The following is a 21,099-nucleotide window of genomic DNA, read 5'->3' on the forward strand; positions in this document are numbered from 1 at the left end:
AAATTGTGGTTAATAGTTGCTGGTTTTTAAATTGTAACTGAAAGATGCACATAAGTTAGATTCCAATTCTTTATTTTTTGAAACCGAAACCGACATGGTTTAAAAGTAAAAAACATATTCTTAAAAAAAATCTAATTATTTTATTTTATTATAATTTTTTAAAATAAATTTTAATATTGATTTATTTTTCAAGAGTAATATTTATTATTATTGTTACTATTATTATTTATTTAAGCTACAAATCTAAAAAAGAATTTTAAGAAGTTTGAAATAAATTATCTAATTTTAATTTTAAACCGATGCAAAATTGAAACCAGCGGTTCTAAAACCGATGCAAAATAGAACCGATAATTTTAAGATCGAAACCGGCGATTCTATAACCAGATGCTTATGCTTGCTAACAATTTCATTTATATAAAATCAATAGCACCATTTTTCAGTCTATTTTATTCAAGATATATTCCAGGAAAATCATACACCAGTCATTTACAATTTAATTTTTGAAGTTTAGTGAATTATCACTTGAATCCAGATTTCAAGTTTATTGGTACATTCTTTTGAATAATGAATAAATCTATAATTATTTTCTTTTGTAATGGGTTTTTAGAAAAGATTAAAATAGAATAATTAAGACTCTTTTTCTCGAAAAAAAAATTAGTCAGTCATTGAAGATGCTTCAAATCGAATCATTTCATACATGAGAGGGGAAATTGATATATTGCCCTTCAACTTTATTAAGATCTAAGAAAAAAAATAATTTAAATGAGCATGATTTTGAAACTTCTACAAAAATACCATTCAAAACTACTTCAAATGAATTCTTTTAACTAATTAAAGAATGAACTAATTTTCATTCAAATATTATAAACGAAAATCAAATCCAAATTCCTTATTGGAAATTATTGTAATAACTCATTTACAAGTTAGAGAACATCAAAGATATAATAATAATGGGAAGTATAGGCAAAATAATAATAATAACATGAAGAAGGGTTAGTAAATTTTTCTTTTCTTTTCTTTTCTTTCCTTTTTTTTTTTTTTTTTTTTTTTTTTTTTTTGGGTTTACATCATTTAGATTTCTTACATATTCGTTTTCACTACTAATCCTACACTAAAATTCAAGAAGCAAAGCTAAAGCCTATATGTCGTCATCTTCCTCACACCAACATGAAATCCACTGGTAGCTGGAGCTGCCAATTCAAGTATGGTGTGAAGTTGACATTGCAAATGTGTAGTATTTCAACTTAAACAATATTTCGCAAAATATTAATTTCAGCTCCGCAAAAAAAATTTTTCTGCAAAACCACACATTTGATATGTCAATGTCTGAAGCTCAAGCGTATTCCCCTGATGAGTTCATCATTCAGCAGGTTTTGGCGGATCAGCTGCAGAATCTGAAAGTATCATATGTTGTCAGGTATACATCAAAAGTTGAAGTCTAATGAAGGACATCAGGGCTACATTTGGTATGTCGTAATGTAATGTAACCAAATGTTGAACTAATAATGCATTTTAATCATATTACATTACAGTTCATTACAGCATACAAAACACAATCCAAGCATGCATCGTGTGCTTGCTTCATGTGCGGGTGTGTGCACCTATTTGAACGTGTGCAACACCGAGAGCTGGGTTCATGCAAAGTTGAATATTTATGACAGGATCATAAAATACAATCAAGGTGTCCATTGTATTATCTAACTGAACTTCTGGCAAATAAGTGTGAGAAATCAGTTGGATTCATACTAAGATGTTAATATGCTCTTTACATGAACAGAAATTTTTTTTTTTTTTTCTGATAACAGTTAAAAGATCGACGGAAGTAAATTAGGAGCTGTCAAAAAGATTATGGTAAACAATTTGCAAGAATTGTAATCCAGCCGGACAAGTATAGGTATTTTTGGGAATCCAGACTGCAAATAATGAACTTACAATACAAAAGCTATATCAGATTGGAATTGGCAACCGTACCTGAAGACGTAGGGTCTTTATGTACAAAGAAACTTGCAGCAACTATTAGGTAGCAGAGGATGAGCATTAGTCCTTTAAAGTAATTAGAAGTTCCCTCCTGCAAGGGCAGCAAAATAAATATGTAAAGAACAAACCATGATGTAATATAAATTTGCAGCATATTCTTTTACATTTATATTATGAGCTCCATAAACAAAGAATGTAGATCTGAAGCTTGACCCATTTATGGATAATAATTTATACTATTCAAGCTCTTATAAATGTAAGACAGTAAGTCCAGGACTATCTTCCCTATTATTGACCATTGATGCAAATTTTTTAGTGGGAATATAATAAAATGACTAATTTTTACAACAAACCTGCAACATTAAAGCTACCACCAGGACAGTTATAAAAAGTGTTGCTGTCTCAAAAAGTTGAAAATTTAAGTCCATGGGACGCCCCATGATCCAACCGACGACCACAAGGAAGGGTATCTGCAGCCATCAACCAAAATAAAGGAGTTAAGAGGCTACACAGCCCTCAATGGTGAAATGAAAGAAATTTACTTGCAGCACTCCTTTCAGAGTATGCCAAGAATATGCAGTATGAGAAAATAAAAATGCTTCATGAACAATAGCAGATTTGAACCATTAGAACTGGTTTCTACAACCGTTTTCTTTTTTTATCAGCCTAAACACAGTGTCCAGTTGATATCTTAAGAGGTGGGAAGAAAAGTGTAGAATATAGCAATTAAAATGAAAATACTGCAGTAAAAAGCAAAACGTTCCCTAAAGAGGAAAAAAAAAATGACAGGTTTCACGTTATAGTATAAGTTCTGTAAATGTATGATGCTTTTAATTTTTCTTTTTGCCTTAGCCTATTCAAGTGACACACTATGTCATAAAGGATTCTAATGAGCATAACAAAGAAAAAATTTTTATTTTTATAATTCCTTTGTTCCACTGACTATGATGAATCCTCTGTTTCTTAACCTAATAAGTAATAAATATTGCTTAAAAAAAGTTCCATAACATCTATAGCTACTGAATTTTTTCTCGAATTCAGGAAACATTAACATACACGTGCATATGCAATTCTAGAAGACAAAGGTTGATGAATTATATAAAGGGGACAGTTCACTGGGTGCTGGGTACTCACCCCAAACATAGATATCTGTGTTGATGAGCCTAGAGCTACTCCCAAAGAGAGATCCTGCAGCAGATCGATTGAATTAGGAAAGAAGCAACAGTTTTCGGGGTGGAGGAGTTATAGCTGATTATCCATGTGCAATAATTGTTTCAGAATATTGGCACGATAAGAATTCTTACAAGCTTGTCTTTCATGGCAAACATAATAGCACCCGCATGCTCTGCTGCATTGCCAACAATAGGTAGAAGGATAACACTTATAAATGCTACTGGTATTTTCCATTCCTTAGATGCTCCCTGACAAGACACATGTTTGTTGCAAGAACATGCAGAAAATGAGTGACAGCAAAAGATATCATTTTACCGCATAAATCTTAGCAAACATTACATTAGAACATTGCATATGCTAAAAAATGAGGGTTGATGTACTTAATATATAGAAATTTGGGCAAATGAAAAACATAGATGACAGAGGTTTCACTGTTAAGCACAAACTCCTCCAGCAATTGAAAGAGAATAAGGAACACAACTACTCTCTCTATATATAATCAAAATTTTCTTTCACAAACAAATAAAACATATGGACTTTCATCTTCATAAATTGCCTCTGCCATTATTTTGGTAGAACTTATAAGAAGGATACAGCAGAAAATCAATCACCAATAAGTGTGGCACAAAGTGACAAAATTAAATTTACCTCTATGGCATCAACTAAATATTCCGAGACGACTGAAATCCACAAGGTTAAAAGAAATAGCCATGTGATTGCTTCCCATTTTGAGATCTCAGGAGCGTCTTCCCCATCTGTGTCCCAGGGCTGATCTTCTCCCTGATTTCATGCCATCAAAACAATGAATCCTTAATATCATATCCAATAAAATAGAGTAAAACTATTGCAAGATTTCAAGAGTTCATATTCAAACCAAGCGGATAAGCCTGGTTTGAGTTCTACCGAGATAAGCTGATAAATAACAGAAACTGCACTAATTATACTGTCTTGGTGTTTATATGTCTGAATAATGAAGTCCATTTGATGACAAGTCCTAACAGACTGTTTAATCACAAGGTGAAATTTCAAATGAAGCCAAAAGGCCGTTTACTCTCAAGGCAAATGTTTTTGTTAGGTTATTGAATATAATCTAGGGATGAATATAGCTGCTCCTGTGAGTGTCTTAAGATAAACATTAGAACTACAAAAGGCTCATGCCTAATGAAGGAAACATGGTCAAATTTTGCATCGTTATTTAATTATGGAATGAATTCCATTTTTGCAAAGTAGGAAAGTGTGTAGGAGTGTTCATCCAACATTAGAGACTAAAGAGAGAAGAGCAACGAATCATAGGAAAGCAACACTAGCATTTACATTCTATAGAACAATGAAAAAACCAACCTCATTTACAGGAACATAAAGATTTTTCTGGCTCTTCAGTTGAAAATAGAGATATGCAGCATATGCGAAGAGCATGACACAACTAGTAAACCTTGAAAGAGCCAACTCAGACCTTCCAAAGTGCAATTCTGTATGTGTAGAGTGAAGGACAGCAGGGAATAGCAGGCCCATGACTGCCATCAAAAGCAAACCAGAATTCACACTGGCAGTTCCCTAACGAACGATTTTAAAGAATTGATCAACAAAGTTGTGAGAAATATAAAATAATAAAAAATGAATAAAGAAAAGAAAATCCACACTTCTTATTTGGCATGCTTCGGGTGACTATACCTTATTAAACACTTGTTCCCTCTCAACAACCACAAGTCCACCACTGAAGAATGCACATCCAAGCACTAGCAACATATTTGACATGATTGATCCAAGTAATGACTGCTGAACAACACGTATCATCCCATTTCTCAATGCATAAATTGATATTATCAGTTCAGTTGCATTTCCAAAAGTAGCATTTAAGAGTCCTCCAACTGTAGGATTCGTATGGGGACATTATCAGTTAAGGAAGGAGGAAAAACTTTTAAACATGGAGAAATGTTAGACTAACAATTGACTGGCATTAATATAGCTACTGGAACCAATATATAAAAATTTAAATAATATTTAACTTCCCATTATATAAAGATTGATGGTTTGTTCAACAACAGTACTCGGATGCCAGGGTTGACATGGGGGTTTTTAAAAGAGAAAAAGAAAGAACTGAGACAATACTGCATATCTGGCATCAAATATCTTACAGCAAACTTTATGGAAAACTTAAAGATCTACAAGCAGAGAAAATAATGAGGTTGACAATAAACAATAACATACCTGTAGGTCCACTATAGTAAGTCAGCTGCCTACATCAAAAGTGAGCCAATGAAGACATTAGGTACTCATCTATCCACATAAATACTATAGTAACCAAATGCATTTGACATTTATGTGATTCCCAGATTTTCAAGTCATTTAATCTTCAAAGGTTTAGACATATGAGCACAAAATTAAATTTCCATATGATTTCATCCTTAGGAGCATTTGTAACATATGAACTATACTTTTTCATAAATGTTAATGGAACAATTGAATCTGTTGAGCAAATAGTACAATGTGGTCTAATGGTCTGTATGTATAAATAGACCACAAATTGTAAATAATGCAATTAGACTATCAACCTAGCAAAAAAATGTATGCACTCATAAGTTAGGAGGTCAAGGGTTTAAAGTTTAAACATCTGTGTTCCCCCTTGATGAACTTTTACAAGAATGTTCACTGAAAAATTTGATGAAACCTTACTCTGTGGCAAAGCCCAGACGCTCAGCCATAGGAATAATGCCCAACAAACTGAAAAGAAAGACCCAACCCTGAAACACAAACAAATAAAATAACAAAGCCAATGTAAGCACGATCATTTGAAAAACCACAAAAATTCAGCACAGAACAAAAAATAGAGGGCTAACTCACATGAGTGCCATAAAAGTGATGCACAAGAATTGCTAAAGGGCCCGAAGGCATAAGCAAATTGATTTTGGCAGAGAATATCACGATCTTTATGCTATCAAGCACACTGTTCCTTGGCCCACCAAAATTACTGTCTAACTCACTATTAGATAATTGTTTCTTAATTCCGATTGAGTCTTTACTCTCTTGGTTCTCATTTTCATACTCTCCTTCAGCTTTATCTACTAATGATGCCATCTGTTGCAACAAAATAAAACCATGTTACTAAATATATTTTTAAAACCAAGCATATAATAACACATTCAAAATGCATGAACATCTAGTGCACAAGGTTTCCTCCATTGCGAGGATCAAAAAAGGTCATCTATAATTCACAGAAATCTTGGCTCAATTGCACTCATGTCTCTAAATATCACTGGTGTATGTAAACATATCTAAATTTCAATTTGTAACATAAAATACCCAGAACATCAATTTATACAATAATAAAAACCTTTTAAATTTTACAAATTTCGATGATAAAAAGATGATAAGACGACATTCGTAATTAAAATTCTCTCTCCTAACTCTCTGAATGATTCTTAAACGTGACCCTTAAGGAGAAACACGTTTGTTTGGTTACAAAGAAAAAGAGCATAGAAAAAAAATAAAGAGCAGAAAAAAGTGAATGAAATGGCAAGTATTTTTCTTCTAAAAAAAAAAGACTAGTGAAAAGGGTAAGACAGAAAAATTATATATTTTTAAAATTTTTTTTTTCGGTTCTCATGTGTTGTCACTATCATTTTTTTAGTTATCAAAATTTATAAAATCTAGTACCAGGTTTTAACATGTTAATGCATACTCATGAGGCACCACAGGTGAAATTAAATATTTTTTGCAATGGTGACATAACCATACGACCTTCTGATAACGAAGTAGCAACCTATATAATCTGACAAGAAGGAACAAACCCTCTACATGTACCTAATTGTTTTTGCCGTAAAAAGGAGGAACAAACCTCAAGATTGGAATGGAATCGAATGATGGGTGTATCGTTTTCTGAGGTGCGGCTAGCCATGGAGTGATTCTAAGCATGAAAAGCAACAACAATTCCATCACCAGGCACAATTCATATTCTCAATAGCCAAAACCACAAATGCCTAAACAATAAATAAATCCTATAAAAGTCTCTGAATCTGCTAAACGCAAGCCAATTAAGAAGATGAGCAGAAAAGCACGACTTTTCAATCAAGAAAGGAAATTTCAGAGAAAGTGCAAGTGAATGGAAGTCAATGTTTGATATCAAAAATAAAGACCGAAACCAAAAAGAAAGAATAAGAAAAAAGGTGTTTAGATTTTTGGTAACGAAAAAAAGGTGTTTAGATTATCAGATACCTTTCATTGAAACAAATGTGTTTATCAATAATAACCATTAGATAACGCCATTTTAGGCGATATTTCTACTTTTGCGTTTCTATTATCAGAGAGAGAGAAACGGAGGTGACGAGAGGGATAAATTGATTGATTTTCGTCGTCTCCGTTTCTACAGGAGATACTAAAATTCTTCCCATGAGCCAACTAATAAAAATTCCACTGCTAGAATCTCATATTCTCAACTGTCACTGATGATGATTGATGAAGATGACAAAGCTAACACAAATTTCGGTGAAATTTCAAAAATAGTAGAACTCTTTATAGATAATAATAATATAATTAGATATTCATTGAATCAATTTTTAGAGGAAATTTCTCCAAAAGTAAATTTTGAATTTGCACCTATCAGTGAAATTAAATTTTTAATTCAAAATTCTTTATAAAAATCAATCTAAAAATTTATTTTTAAATAAATTATATATCGTGATTTGAAAGATAATTTGTGTGTTATTTCAAAAATACAAAATGTTTGACTCACCTATTATTATATTTATAATAACATATGAGGTTAAAGTTAATCAAATTAAAATATTATGGAAGAAACAGCTGTGAATCTTGAAATGAAAATAGTATTATATCTAAACACCGTGGAATATTTATAATAATTGTTTAAAAAATATTAATTTATAATACTTAGTCCCTGTTTGGCATCAACATTTAAAGTAATGTTTAGTATTTTAATAGTGTTGAAACATTATCTTAATTAATTATAGCATTAGTGTTTTATAATTTCTTTATGACATCTACTTTGTTTTTCGCTGTCATACCTTTTTTTCGTAATTTTATGTTAAATAATTAATAAAACAGTTATTTGTACCGAATATTTTTATTTTGAATACATTTATCTACTCTGTTTTTCGCTGTCATACCTTTTTTTCGTAATTTTATATTAAATAATTAATAAAACAGTTATTTATACGGAACATTTTTATTTTAAACACATTTGTCTGTACTGAACATTTTTATTTTTAAACCATTATATATAATCCTTAATCAATAATAGCTAATATTTAATAATTAATCACTATTAAAATAGCTAGTAACATTTAAAATAGCTAAATTTACAGAATATATCGTTAACTTGTTATAAGTTCATTAAAAAGAATTAAAACATTTCTTCACTTCTCCACGGTACCGGGATGGCCAACTCATTGCATGACAAGACTTAAATGTTAAAGAATCAACTTTCTTAAGCGGGGAGGAATTAGAAAATCTAATGAGTGAGGTAGTAAATAAAAATAATAATTTAATGGGAATAAAAAGTAAAAATTTAATCGAATAAATATAAATTAATATAATTATATATATTAAAATGTAAAAAATCATGAATCAAACCGAAAAATAAAAAAATAAAGCGTTACTTGAATCAATATTGTAATTATAGTCCAAACTTATTCAAAACTAAGGTTTGGTGAAAGGTGGAGGATGTTAGTTTAGACAGTGAAGACTGATGTTGGAACTAAAAAATTTTTTGTATTCAAATTTTTATTCTCTGATGATATATTTCTTATAGATAGCATGACTAAGTGCAGAGACCTTAATCGCTTTTAATAACTAACATATCCCTTCTACAGATTCTCTTCATTTACAAATATAAATCATTTGAGATTGTTACATGATATTTAAAGAATTAATTAATTTTTATAAATTATAAAAAATATCAATTAATTTGATGAATTTACTTCTAGAAAATTATAGATACAATTATAAAAAATAATAGTAAAATTGAAAAAAAATCATTATCATTCCTTAATATTTCTAAAAATATCTATATCATTGATAAAAGCATTATTTTAAAATATTTATCTTCGTGGACAGCAGAGAGAGTAATGTTTAATGGCTAAAAAAGGATTGGCGTAAAGGATCTTCCAATTTTCTCGGAGTCAGATTCAACATATTACAGACGGCATATGGTGTATTCATGCTGACCATGACCCGTTAATTGATGTTGTTAGGTTGACAAATAAAAGATAAATGCAATTTCCAATAGCGTAACTTTCCTCAAATTTATAACGTCTATAAATAATTCGTAACATATAACAGCAACAGTTTATTTAGTATTCAGAGTTTCATAAAATATTAAGAAATTCATGTATATGCTTATATATATATATATATATAAATTAGAAATTTTAACTTTATAAAATTAATGATATTTAAAATAAATTTTATCAAAATTAGTAAAATTGTAAATAAAACACAAAATTTAATGAAAATACAAATTAATCATTTTTTATTTAAATAAGTAAACCTACATAAATTCAAAATAAATTTATCATTGGATCTGAAAAATTTTGAAATCGAGACGAAGTTTATCTAACATTTAGAACAAAATAGAAGATAAATTTATTATTTTTTGACTCAAAGAAGTGTTATTACTTATCAAACTGATTTTTGAATATGAATCAACGGTTAATCGAATCCAAATTAAATCAAATGATTTAAGAAGAGATATCAAAAATTGGTTATTAAATAATTAAAAAGTGATTTATCATTTATAGCGTCATTTGACAACTGCACCACAAGATAGGAAGCCAGAGAAGTTGGAGAAGTTTAGTGAAATCGGGGAGCTGAAGCTTTCAAAGGGTAAAAATGCTGACGAGGCGACATCCTGCATTAGGATTTGTTCTATAATAAACAAACTCTTAGTGTTTTATTTATATTTATGGCGATCAAAATTCTTCTGTCAAGATTTTTCCAACTATGGTTCTTGCATGATCATGAGTTTGCCTATAAACTCTGCACTTCATTCTCGTTTTGCATGTCTGTAGACAACAAGTTGGGGTTCAAATATTTATACAACCAGAACATATGCATGAATCGTGCATTAAAAGAGGCCAAAAATAAACGCGCAAAGTAGAATTGCTATTAGATGCCCCAACCAGGATTTTGGAAGTGTAAGTAAAGAAGATGATCTTTCTCAAATCACGGTTCCGCTGGGAATCAAGGCGTCCTTAATTACTGTGACAATCCCACTCTTAATGAAATATCCATCAGTTTCCCTAGCTGCTTCTTGCACATTGTCGCTATTAATGATCTGAAATTAAAATATAAATCCCTTTTCAGTGCATATATAAGTTCATGACAACTAAAAAAACATGGAAATACTTTCATATTGAACCAAAGAAAATTAACCCTTGTCTATAATGGTTAAGCTTTCACTGAAACGATGGGTTGTTTCAGTGATGTAAGGTACAAGACGAACAACTATTTTTGAGATTTCAGAAGATAAAACTCAGATAAGAGTAAGAAATTTTTTAGATGTTACCTTCACATTGTCTCCAATTCGGGCATTCTTGTCAATAATGGCTCTCTTGATATGAGAATTCTTGCCAATACCAATTGGAACGCTACCCTTTGCAGCCAGAAACCTCCTGTCCGCATCAGTCTGGGCCCAGACATTTGGGAAAAAGAGAATCAACAAAATTGCAAATGGAATAAAAGTGAAATACTTACTTCAGCCCGAATAGTCCATTAGCACAGAATTGAAAGATAATAGATGATAAAATGTTAATTCTCAGGTGTCAATATGCTGGTACCTCGTAATAATCCGCTCCCATTAACAATGTGTCCTCTATGATTGCACCTTCTGAGATGCAAGATCGAAGCCCAACCACAGAGTGGTGAATTTTACAGTTCTGAGAAGGACAAAAAAGGAAAGTCGTAGAGAGATTAATGTCTACAAGTGAGCTTTTATAGATGAATAAGGATAAATGCCTTTGCCAGGTCAGGACACAGTGGATTATCCTTGGCCAGAGCCAACTATAATTCCTTGCCAAACTTTCTGACCTGTAAATTACCTTAATGACACAACCCTCGCCAATAACACTATCTGTAACATCAGCATCAAGCATCTTGGATGGAGGCAAATAACGAGGTTGAGTATAGATTGGGGATGAACGGTCATAAAAGCTACAAGAAATGCCAAAGATATAGCGGTATATCAAATAAATGACCAGGCAGCAAGCATGGCACCTTGAGCATAATTAGAAGTAGAACTGGAAGAATACCTGAAATCTGGTATTGGCTTTTTAGTTATCCCAAGATTCGCATTGTAAAAGGCCTCAATTGTACCAATATCTTCCCAGTAGCCATCATATAAGTAAGCTTGTACCTGCAGAGGTTATGGAGCAGTTAATAGTCTAAATATTGCATATCTCGAGATATTGAAAGCAGTAAAAAGGCAATTTTTATGTTGAAACCACCAGAAAAATAAAATGCACGACTTTGTAACAGGAAATAAACCAATGCATCCAAAGTAAAAGGGACTTCTGAAGTCCTCTATGAAACAAAATGTCTTTGCTCAAGAAGGCAAAGTATAAAAAATAAAAGTGATCAGGTGTAGGAAATATAAATTCAAGACTACACAAACCATGAACAGAAGTCCTGCTCTGGCCTCCTTTGCAAGAAAATAAAGGTAGGTTACACTATAAGAGTTAAGGCATTATGGCTTCAACATAGATAAGAAACAGTTTTGCATTCTGATTTTCATGTTTAGACACAATGCTTCACAACATTTGCATGAGCACATGCTATCTGAAGAACCAGCTATTCTTGATAGTTTCTTACAAATGAGAATGTAAGAGGATAATTGAAATAAGGTTACTTACTCTCATCCCAATGGAGGTAGCACCAGGAATAACTTCACTTCCAAAATCATTGGCTCCAGGAAACCTGTCTCTTAGCAGATCTAACATGGCATTTTTGCTAACAACATATATCCCCATGCTAGCAATATAAGGCATCTCTTTAGCTCGCTCATCATCAAGACCTAAAATGGTAGTATCAACCTGGAACAATATCATGAAATAATGACTAACAAAATTTCAAGAGAACATTATCTCCCTGTAATCATTATTGAATTATCAAGCATAATAGCAAATATTGACAACTAAATGAAATGTTTTTGAATTAAGACCTACCTTCATAGCTTTCAATTGCTCGCCTTTTGGTTTCTCAGCAAATTCAACTATGCGCCCTTCTTCATCAATTTTCATAAGACCAAAGGCAGTTGCACGTGCTTCATCCATTGGTAGAGCAGCGACAGTGATATCTGCATCAGTTTCCCTATGTGCTTGGATAAACCTTTCATAATCCATTCGATACAAATGATCCCCAGCAAGAATCAGGAATTCTAAAACATTGTGCTCCTCAAATAACCACAAGTACTGTCTGACTGCATCAGCAGTACCCTGTAAATCATTAAAATAAAATTTAATAAAAGGACTTTAAGCAACAAGTAAAAAACATTGATAAATTTTTAACATCAAATACATAAGGTTTCATTTCGATACGTAGGCATATGAAATTGAAGAATTTCAACTCAGGTATATTAATTTAATGGTTATGATACAAAGAGAACTTTACTTGAATGTGGATTATGATTTGTTTTTCTCTATCTCATCCACAAGTGTCAAGCCTAATATTTAAATTGCATAAAAACTCAAAAAATACTTCAATTGCAAAGTTGTCCCTTCCAAATACGTAAAAAAAGAATTTCTCAAACCATTTAGTACCTGGAACCAATTTGGATTTTCTGGACTCTGCTGAGCAGCAAGGACTTCAACAAAACCTTCATTCTTGTAGCCACCCATGTTGCTTGCATATGCTCGTGAAAGGTGACGATTGAGGGATGCAGAGTTGAATTGTGTAAGAACATAAATCTTTGATATATTACTGTTCAAGCAATTGCTCACAGGAATATCAATCAGCCTGTAATTTGCTCCTAAAGGAACAGCTGGTTTTGCCCTCTTCTTGGTAAGTGGGTAAAGACGGGTCCCAGCACCACCTCCAAGAATAATTCCCAAAACACTCTGATAGGATCACAAGCGAAAACGTCAGCTAATCCTCACTTTATGAATGAAACAAAATATTACACTCCGTTGGATGCACAAGTCTGTACAAAACTTACAAGGCAAAAAAAAAATTACGGTGATTGCAGCAACATATATTAACAACAAAATTGAAATCTATTAAGCCATGGAAAAGAAACCACCAGGAACAATTCCAACAATCCAGTCAATTCTATTTTCTAATTACTAGACTATTAACATTTTGGACTTTATTTTCAAACCTTTTCTCCTTCATCTTCCTACAATTGAGAGTAGGTGCATATATAAATCAAGATATAGAAAAACAGTGATATAAATGTCAACCTGAGGCCAATCATTTCTCAATGGACATATAGCGGTTAACTTGAAATTTTTAAAATCCAAATCAACGCACCATTACATATTATGTCATATGCATCTTCCACCTATGTAACTGCAATGCAAAATGGGCAAAATTACATGATGTAACAGTCAAATTTATGTTCTTGAACATACAAATAAAATGAAAACATCCAATTAACTTTCATCACTTCAAAACAACAGTAATTAAGAGTAACAATAGCTTTGATTGTTTAACGTTAATAGAATTCCGTAACTTTGCAAATAAAATTCAATTTAAAATAACAACCAATTTAAAATAAAATAATAAAAAAATACATTCAACTTGAAATAAAATATTAAATTAAGTGGCAGCAAATCAGTCTTCCATTTTTCCTACTCCTCATTACACGGTACCATCAAATCTAGACGAAAACAGGAAAGAATCCAATCAAAGCTCGCCAAATGAATCAAATTATAACACGGTAAAGCATATAAGCCACCATCCAATCCAATCTATTACTTTGAGCTCAAATTGTATTAAAATAACAAAAATAAAAAAACGAGATGCAAAAAATCTCACTCTGCTAGCGTCGGGGTCAAGACATGTTTGTGAATTCTTGGAATCAGAAACGGCCTTAGGAGAAACCACCATCGGCGTCCTCTCATTAGAGCCATTTCCAGGACGACCGGAAAAGGCCTTATAATAAATCTTATCCCCGGAAAGATTGGACGACGAGAATGACAAGCTTTGCACAAGCGGCGATGTTTTCCGGTTGAGTTTCGACGAATTAGTAGATGAAGAGGCCGGTAATGGAACTTTCAGAGCTCCGATCGCAGCGGCACTCGCCATCATTATGATCAATCGCTAAAAAAACGCAGAACTGCTGAGGAATGGCTGTGTGTTATCTCTCTCTGTCTCTCTTCACTATAGAAGAGCAGCAGAAAGTGGAGTTTTGTGTTTTGATTTATTATGTGGAGGATCTGAGATTTGATGGGACCTCGGGAACGGTTTTGCCCATTCCTTTTGCATGGATTTACGGGATTTGGCGGGTGGAAAGGTGAGGCACGGGAAGGGTATTTTGGAAATTTTTACTGCTTATAAGAGTAAAAATCTGAACAAAATGATTTTCGTGGCTGTCATTTCGTAATTGGTAGGATTAAGCAACGGTCACATGGCGTTCTTTCCTTCATTTGGAAATTACTTGACTACTTCTCGGGTATAGGACACACCAGTACATTAAAACAGTGATTAATATTTCAAAATTTTTTTATTCTATTTAAGACTTGTTTGTTTTTCCTCAATAAATAATTAATAATGTCCTTGTGTGTCATTTTTTCCCCCGGCATAAGAGGGATACACTGCCAGCAGGATTTTCTAAATTAACAAGAATTTAATATTCACCCGCTCCAAAAAACTGGGAGATCAAATTATAATTTTGATTAATAACGAGAGTCAAATTAAAATATTTTTTAATTTTTAACACTAATAGTCCATGTGGAATAAATGAATCATGATTGTAGAATTTATTTATAAATGAATTCCAAACAAAATTCATTTGCAAGTGAATTTATCATGTTTGGTATATTACAATTTAAAATAAAAAATTTAATTGAATTCCACAAAATTTTGTTTGAAATAAATTCTTAAATGAAAGTTCATTTGTCTTTGTTTATTATAACACACTTGACATAATAATTTAATAAAAATAAATAATAAATACAATTTATATTTATTATGTACAATATAATAACTTGTCATTTTTTATTAGAACATAAATAATAAATTTCATATAAATAAGTACACTAATATTTCACACTAATTAATTAATTATATAAGTAGTAACATTCATCATAATAATTATTTTTAATTGATGTTGTTGATTTAAGTAATTAATTTGGAAACTAAAAAAATATTAAAAATGTTACTATTACTTTTAATTGCATTTGAAAACAAATGTTGTACTCAGTTTTTATAGTTTTATAATAATAATAATTGACGTTATAACTAGACTTTAAAAAAAAAATTCATTATTGATTTGGAATTTTTAAAAAAATAATAATAAAGAAAAAAACTAAAATATAAACTAATGTCATTGTTGGATTTAAAAAAATAACATTGTTATACTTTGAAATTTTCTAAAAAAAATAAATAAAAAGGAAAAAAATAAAAATAATTGAGTTTATAGTGGAGTGTAATTTTATCAATAAATATTTCAATGGTCAATTTTGTAGAATTTATTTACAAATATTATCAATTTTGTAGAATTTATTTACAAATATTATCAATTTTAGTAAAATTTGAGTTAAACATACATGATTCCATAGAATTCAATTCGTATAATTTAAATCTGTATTTTTTTCATTCCAAGCATAACATTTTGGATTTCTAAATAAATTCCACAAAAAATTTTGTGAAATTCATTTGTTCCTAACGGACTCTAAAAATTGATTTTTTTTTTTTTTTTTTATATTGGAGGTTAGGTTTCCTTTGTATGAGAGTTCATACCTCCTTGAACTTTTATTTAAGGGACTTGATTCTTTTTTATTCAATTAATTCCCCTCCTCTTATAATAAATATGTTTATTGTATGAGCAGTCTGTACAAATGTGCTCTCCCTATGTAAATTACTATTTAATCCCTAAAATTTGCTAAAATCAACTATTTAATCATATTTTTTGAAAAGTATATAAATACCTCTATATAAATTGATTAATACTTTTAATAAAAATATTTTTTTATTCCTTTACATTTGCCAAAATGCATAGTTTATCTACGCTCTTTTTAGAAAATCTCACCTCTGTCTATTATTTTCTCAAGAAGCAAACATAAACTTAAATCACCATAGAAAGTTAGAAACCACTAGAAGTGTTGTCACACCAAACCAACAAGCATAGAAGGCATGTCCATGGGTTGAGATTTATTGTAAAAAAAAAAATTGTATTTTTCCCTTAATTTTCATAAGAATCAAACAAAAAGTCAAAATTCAAAAACCATCAAAAAATTCCAAGTAAGAAATAAAAATAAAATATTTGTAGTAAAACTCTGGACGGATACCAGGTTTTAATGTTTTTGATTCATGTATTTTTAGTTGTTTTTGCTCGATCCAATTATTAGTATTTTCTGTTACAATTCTATTTCTTTTGAAATTTGATGAACTCTTGTTCTTGTTCCTCCTGAGCCGTTGCTTTTTTACAGTCTGCTGTGAGGTAAATGTTGACATTGACAAGAAGTTTTTTCTTTTTTGTGATTGATCTTGTTGAAAATTAGCAATTTGATTTGAGCCATTGGCGATGGAGACAAGGTCGATCGTGATGGGACTTGGACGGTGATGGTAGTATTTGGTGATGAAGGCGATGGAGGTTCGATCAATGATAGATTTGTCACAAAACAATGACACGTGATCAGTGCTCGACCCATAATTTCATGTAAATGGGCTAAAAAAAAAAAGAAGAAAGTTATCAATATGAATTATTGTTAGTTCCCTTGAAACTAAATCTAACTAATTGGATTTATAAAATCGAATCCAATTATCTTGATATTTCAATTTGAACCAAAAAAATAATAATAATAAGAATCCACCTTATTATGAGCTAATCGAATCTAACAGTGTCAATTCGATTTTCAATTTAATTTGATACGGTTTTGCTCAATTTTAAGTACTGTTTGGAACAAATGAATTATAGTTGTAGAATTCATTTAGAATATAAATGAATTTATCATGTCTAGTATGCTACAATTTAAAAAAAAAAATTCAATTGAATTCTACCAAATTATGTTTGGAATAATTTTTAAATGAAAATTTATTTATTTTTATTTTTTTAAATACTCTTGACATAATAATTTAACAAAAACAGTAATATAAATAAATACACTCATATTCCACCATAATTAATTAATTAAATTTTAAAATTTCATATTTTAAGTCCTTACAAATATTTAAATTTTATTTTTATTAATAGATTAAAAATATATTCAAAATTAAAAATTCATTTGGATTCACTATATAATCATAGTGGTATACGACAGGAACTTCATACTCTTTAAAAAAAAATACTAGAAAATTTAGAAAAAATAAAATTAGAAAGATATATAATAAGAAGGAAAAAGAGAAATAAAAAATGAATTCCATGGAATGACCCCAATTTCGAAATTATAGTCAAAATTTTGGATTTCAAATTGCATTATCAGAAGCAAATGAATTCCACAACTTATTATCAGAAATGACCCCATCTTCTCTGCTAGCATAGGGTTTCTAGGTGCAAAAATTACCAACTCTCTCATCCGTAGTCCAGACCATGAAATCATCAATATCAGAGTCATCCAGAGGACGAAGAGAAATGCCAGAAAATTCCTCAGCACCTTCTTGCAAGTTTGCTTGTGTAAAAGTACCTTACGCCATTTTGTATTTCAATTTTATTTGGATTTCAATTTGATTTTGCCCAATCCAGATCCACTGTTTAGAATCTGGATTCTATGCCCTCGTCGATTTATTTTAAAATAATAATAATTTATTTTTACTACTAGATAAAAGAAAAGAAAAAAAAAAAAAAAAAGAGAAGATGATATGAATTATAATGGAAATCATTTTGATTACAGTCGCAGTATTACTTATCCCGTATATCAGAAAAAAGAATATATGCACATATACACAAATTCTTGAAAGCCCAAAAAGTGACCCAAACAAAATATATAGTTCTAGTTTTTTTTTCCTAGTTTTCTAAACAATATTTTCTTTTTAAGTCAAATAGATTTTGGATAGAAGAGAAAAAACATCAAGAAAATTAAAAATGCTTAATCATCAATAGGTCATCTATTTGTTATAAGGAAAATATAAATCTCTTACTAATTTAAACTGATAGTAGTCGCAAATTATTTAGTGACGAAAAAAAATAAAAATATATTATTAAGAATAAAACTCTTTCAAAACTCACATAATAAAAAAAAGTTTCAATATATACAGATATATAAATATATTAATAGAATATTATATATTTTTTTAAATTAAATTTTTCAACTATCTACCATCTCATGTTTAATTATGTAAATTTTATTTCAAAATTTACTTTTTAAAAATATATCCAATCAAATTTTACAAATCTAAAGAAAAAATATTTATAAAAATAATATACTTTTTTCTTATTTTTTTAATCTCTCTCCTAAATAAAATATAATATATTCTATTTGAAATTTTTTTAAAAAAAAATATATCCAATTAAATCATAGAAATAAAAAAAAAGAATATTGATAAAAAGAATATATTTTTTTTCTTTTTTATCAAATTATAGAATTTATCTAAATAAGCTTGTTTATTATGCTATTAATTAAAACTAGTTTAGGTTCTATCGAAATTTCGGCAGAACCTCTCCTAGAAATATAACTATATATCTGTTTAAATATCACAATAATATTATATATATTTATCAATCAATACACACAGTCCATCCGTCGGGCAACTCACAACAACACCTCCCATCCGCCATATCCATAATCACCAATCATACTCCATCCGCCACCTTTGTAACTCAACATCCACTCGGCTCTTCCATCGTCAATTAATCAACTCAATTTAACTCATATAAATAATAACTAAGAATTCTCATTTCCATGTCAAGTCTTCTAATTATAATTATAATTTATGTAATTTATTTGACAATGTTCTAAACTAATTTACAATTACGTTATTCCAAAATCCTAAACCAATTAACTAAACACATTCGGCTATCACAATTACCGCATACTAATCAATTTAATTTATTTATAAAAGACTATAGATGTTCTATAAATATTTAGGCTAATCCACTAACCTAATTTCTTATTATTCAATTTAATTTACTTAATTACTCAATTAAATTCATTAATTAATTAATTCATAATTATACAAAAATTGAGAATTGAGTCTTAGAGCGTACCGATCGAAAAACGGGCAACGATTCCACGACCGGGCAAAGAGAGAAAATAATAGCTGCTGTTATATTGTTGTCGTGGTAGAGAAGACTAAGAATTTTTATTTGCGGCATCAGCTAGCATAGTGTTTATAGGAGCTATGTTATATTAGGAAGGACTAGCATTATACAAAGATAATTATGTTGAGAAAGGAATTGTTTATGGTATAGAACATGAGTTTTGTGGGAGACTTGAGGTTCGGTGTAATGATAGCTGCTGCGAGACTGACTCTTATCAGTTTTGTCTAATCGAAACCAAGAACGAGTATGTTTTGATACTTTTTAAATATATAAAGTGAGCTGAATTTATTAGTTATATTTTTATTTAATATAAAAACTTAATCTAAGAACCTTTAAACTAGCATCGAGAATTTGGTTATTGCAATAATGTGAAGAAAGAAATGTATATATATAATTTGTGCTTGATTTATGAGACATACCTATTTAAGTGTGTGAGAAGTAATCAGTTAAAGAATATTGAGTAAGAGTTAACGATGGGAGCTGTTCGTACATTCATGCGAGTAAGAGTTAACGATGGGAGCTGTTCGTACATTCATGCTCATATAGGTATATGTACATCTATAAGAATTGATAGATTATATCATTCGAAACGTAAATTAAGTTTATGTAAATCAGTTGTGATAATTAAATGTTGATGTTGATGTTAACCGAGTTTTATAGTTAAAGTTAATTAATTTAAATGTACAACAATTTGCTTATATTTGTACGTATAAAATGTTTTATTTATTTGATAATTAGCTAAAGAAACTAATTATTTTGAGAAGCAAGAATGCTTGATAATATGCTTAGAGCAAATTGAATGCTGATGTTGAGGTGGAAGGAGGATGGGAACTTAACTTTATTGGTTGCCCGACGGATGGGCTGTGTGGATTGAATGAATATTTAATGAAATTGTTGATATTTAAACGGGTGGATGGTCTAATTTTTTGTGGTGATGCTGCCGAAATTTTGATAGAATTAGGCTAGTAATGTTTAATAATTAAGTAAATAGGCTTAATTTAGTATAACTCTTTAATTTGATTTATTTTTAAGTAGGGAGATTTGTCTTTATTTATTTATTTATTTATTATTATTACTTTTTTAATATTTGTTGGAATTGGTATATGAATGTCTATTTGTGCTCTTGCATGACAATGTTTAATTATTTATTATGCTTGCATTTAATTGCATTGTTTGATTATTTGTGTTGTGACATTTATTTGCCTTCTTTGTGTGGAATTGGAATGACGTCGGTCACCATGGGTTTGTGAGGGTGGTCTTCGATACCGTCGGCCATATATGGAGAGATCGGTGACCCCGTATACATATGATGATATGAATTATATGGAAAACCACAGGGTGACATCCTATTAGTATGGAAAAGAAAAGACAATATATAAAAAAAAAAATGAGAGAGCTGGTCAAGCGAGGATTAGAACGGTCGGCCATGTACCGGGAATCGGCTCCCAGGTGCACACGTCATGAGAGGATGAGCCATGTGTAAGGACGGTACATCGGGGGTTTCGGTGACGCCACCAACCAATTTCCACTTGTTTGATTACTTGTGGATGCTGATGTTGTGACATTTGCTTGACCGACTGTAT

The 21,099-nt window shown here is 30.4% G+C and overlaps 2 protein-coding genes across 5 annotated transcripts; both read right to left on the reverse strand.

The window, feature by feature from the left end:
- Positions 1-1,001: 1,001 nt before the first annotated feature.
- On the reverse strand, positions 1,002-7,517 carry LOC105643454 (vacuolar cation/proton exchanger 2). 4 transcript variants are annotated; one of them, XM_020683191.3, is made up of 13 exons: positions 7,363-7,516; positions 6,986-7,054; positions 5,992-6,225; positions 5,824-5,891; positions 5,359-5,387; positions 4,822-5,018; positions 4,492-4,704; positions 3,799-3,930; positions 3,282-3,398; positions 3,112-3,165; positions 2,331-2,447; positions 1,972-2,068; positions 1,002-1,394 (listed from the first exon to the last, which is right to left on the reverse strand). In XM_020683191.3, exons 2-13 carry the CDS (start codon positions 7,043-7,045, stop codon positions 1,360-1,362), a joined length of 1,353 nt encoding a protein of 450 aa, XP_020538850.1. In that variant the 5' UTR covers positions 7,046-7,054; positions 7,363-7,516; the 3' UTR covers positions 1,002-1,359. The 4 variants fall into 4 exon arrangements, with proteins under 4 accessions (XP_020538850.1, XP_089574754.1, XP_012083974.1 ...); XM_089718628.1 differs by lacking the exon at positions 6,986-7,054 and having other exon boundaries at positions 7,363-7,517; XM_012228584.4 differs by lacking the exon at positions 7,363-7,516 and having other exon boundaries at positions 6,986-7,348.
- Positions 7,518-10,126: 2,609 nt separating this feature from the next.
- Positions 10,127-14,510, reverse strand: ADG1 (ADP glucose pyrophosphorylase 1). Its single transcript, XM_012228573.3, has 9 exons — positions 14,134-14,510; positions 12,918-13,214; positions 12,324-12,593; positions 12,012-12,191; positions 11,412-11,515; positions 11,202-11,313; positions 10,941-11,039; positions 10,670-10,789; positions 10,127-10,438 (listed from the first exon to the last, which is right to left on the reverse strand). Exons 1-9 carry the CDS (start codon positions 14,404-14,406, stop codon positions 10,322-10,324), a joined length of 1,572 nt encoding a protein of 523 aa, XP_012083963.1. The 5' UTR covers positions 14,407-14,510; the 3' UTR covers positions 10,127-10,321.
- Between the last annotated feature and the right edge of the window lie 6,589 nt (positions 14,511-21,099).

Source organism: Jatropha curcas, chromosome 3 (assembly GCF_041381405.1).
Source record: "Jatropha curcas cultivar XTBG-Jc1 chromosome 3, XTBG_Jcur_1.0, whole genome shotgun sequence".
Classification (NCBI taxonomy): Eukaryota; Viridiplantae; Streptophyta; class Magnoliopsida; order Malpighiales; family Euphorbiaceae; genus Jatropha; species Jatropha curcas.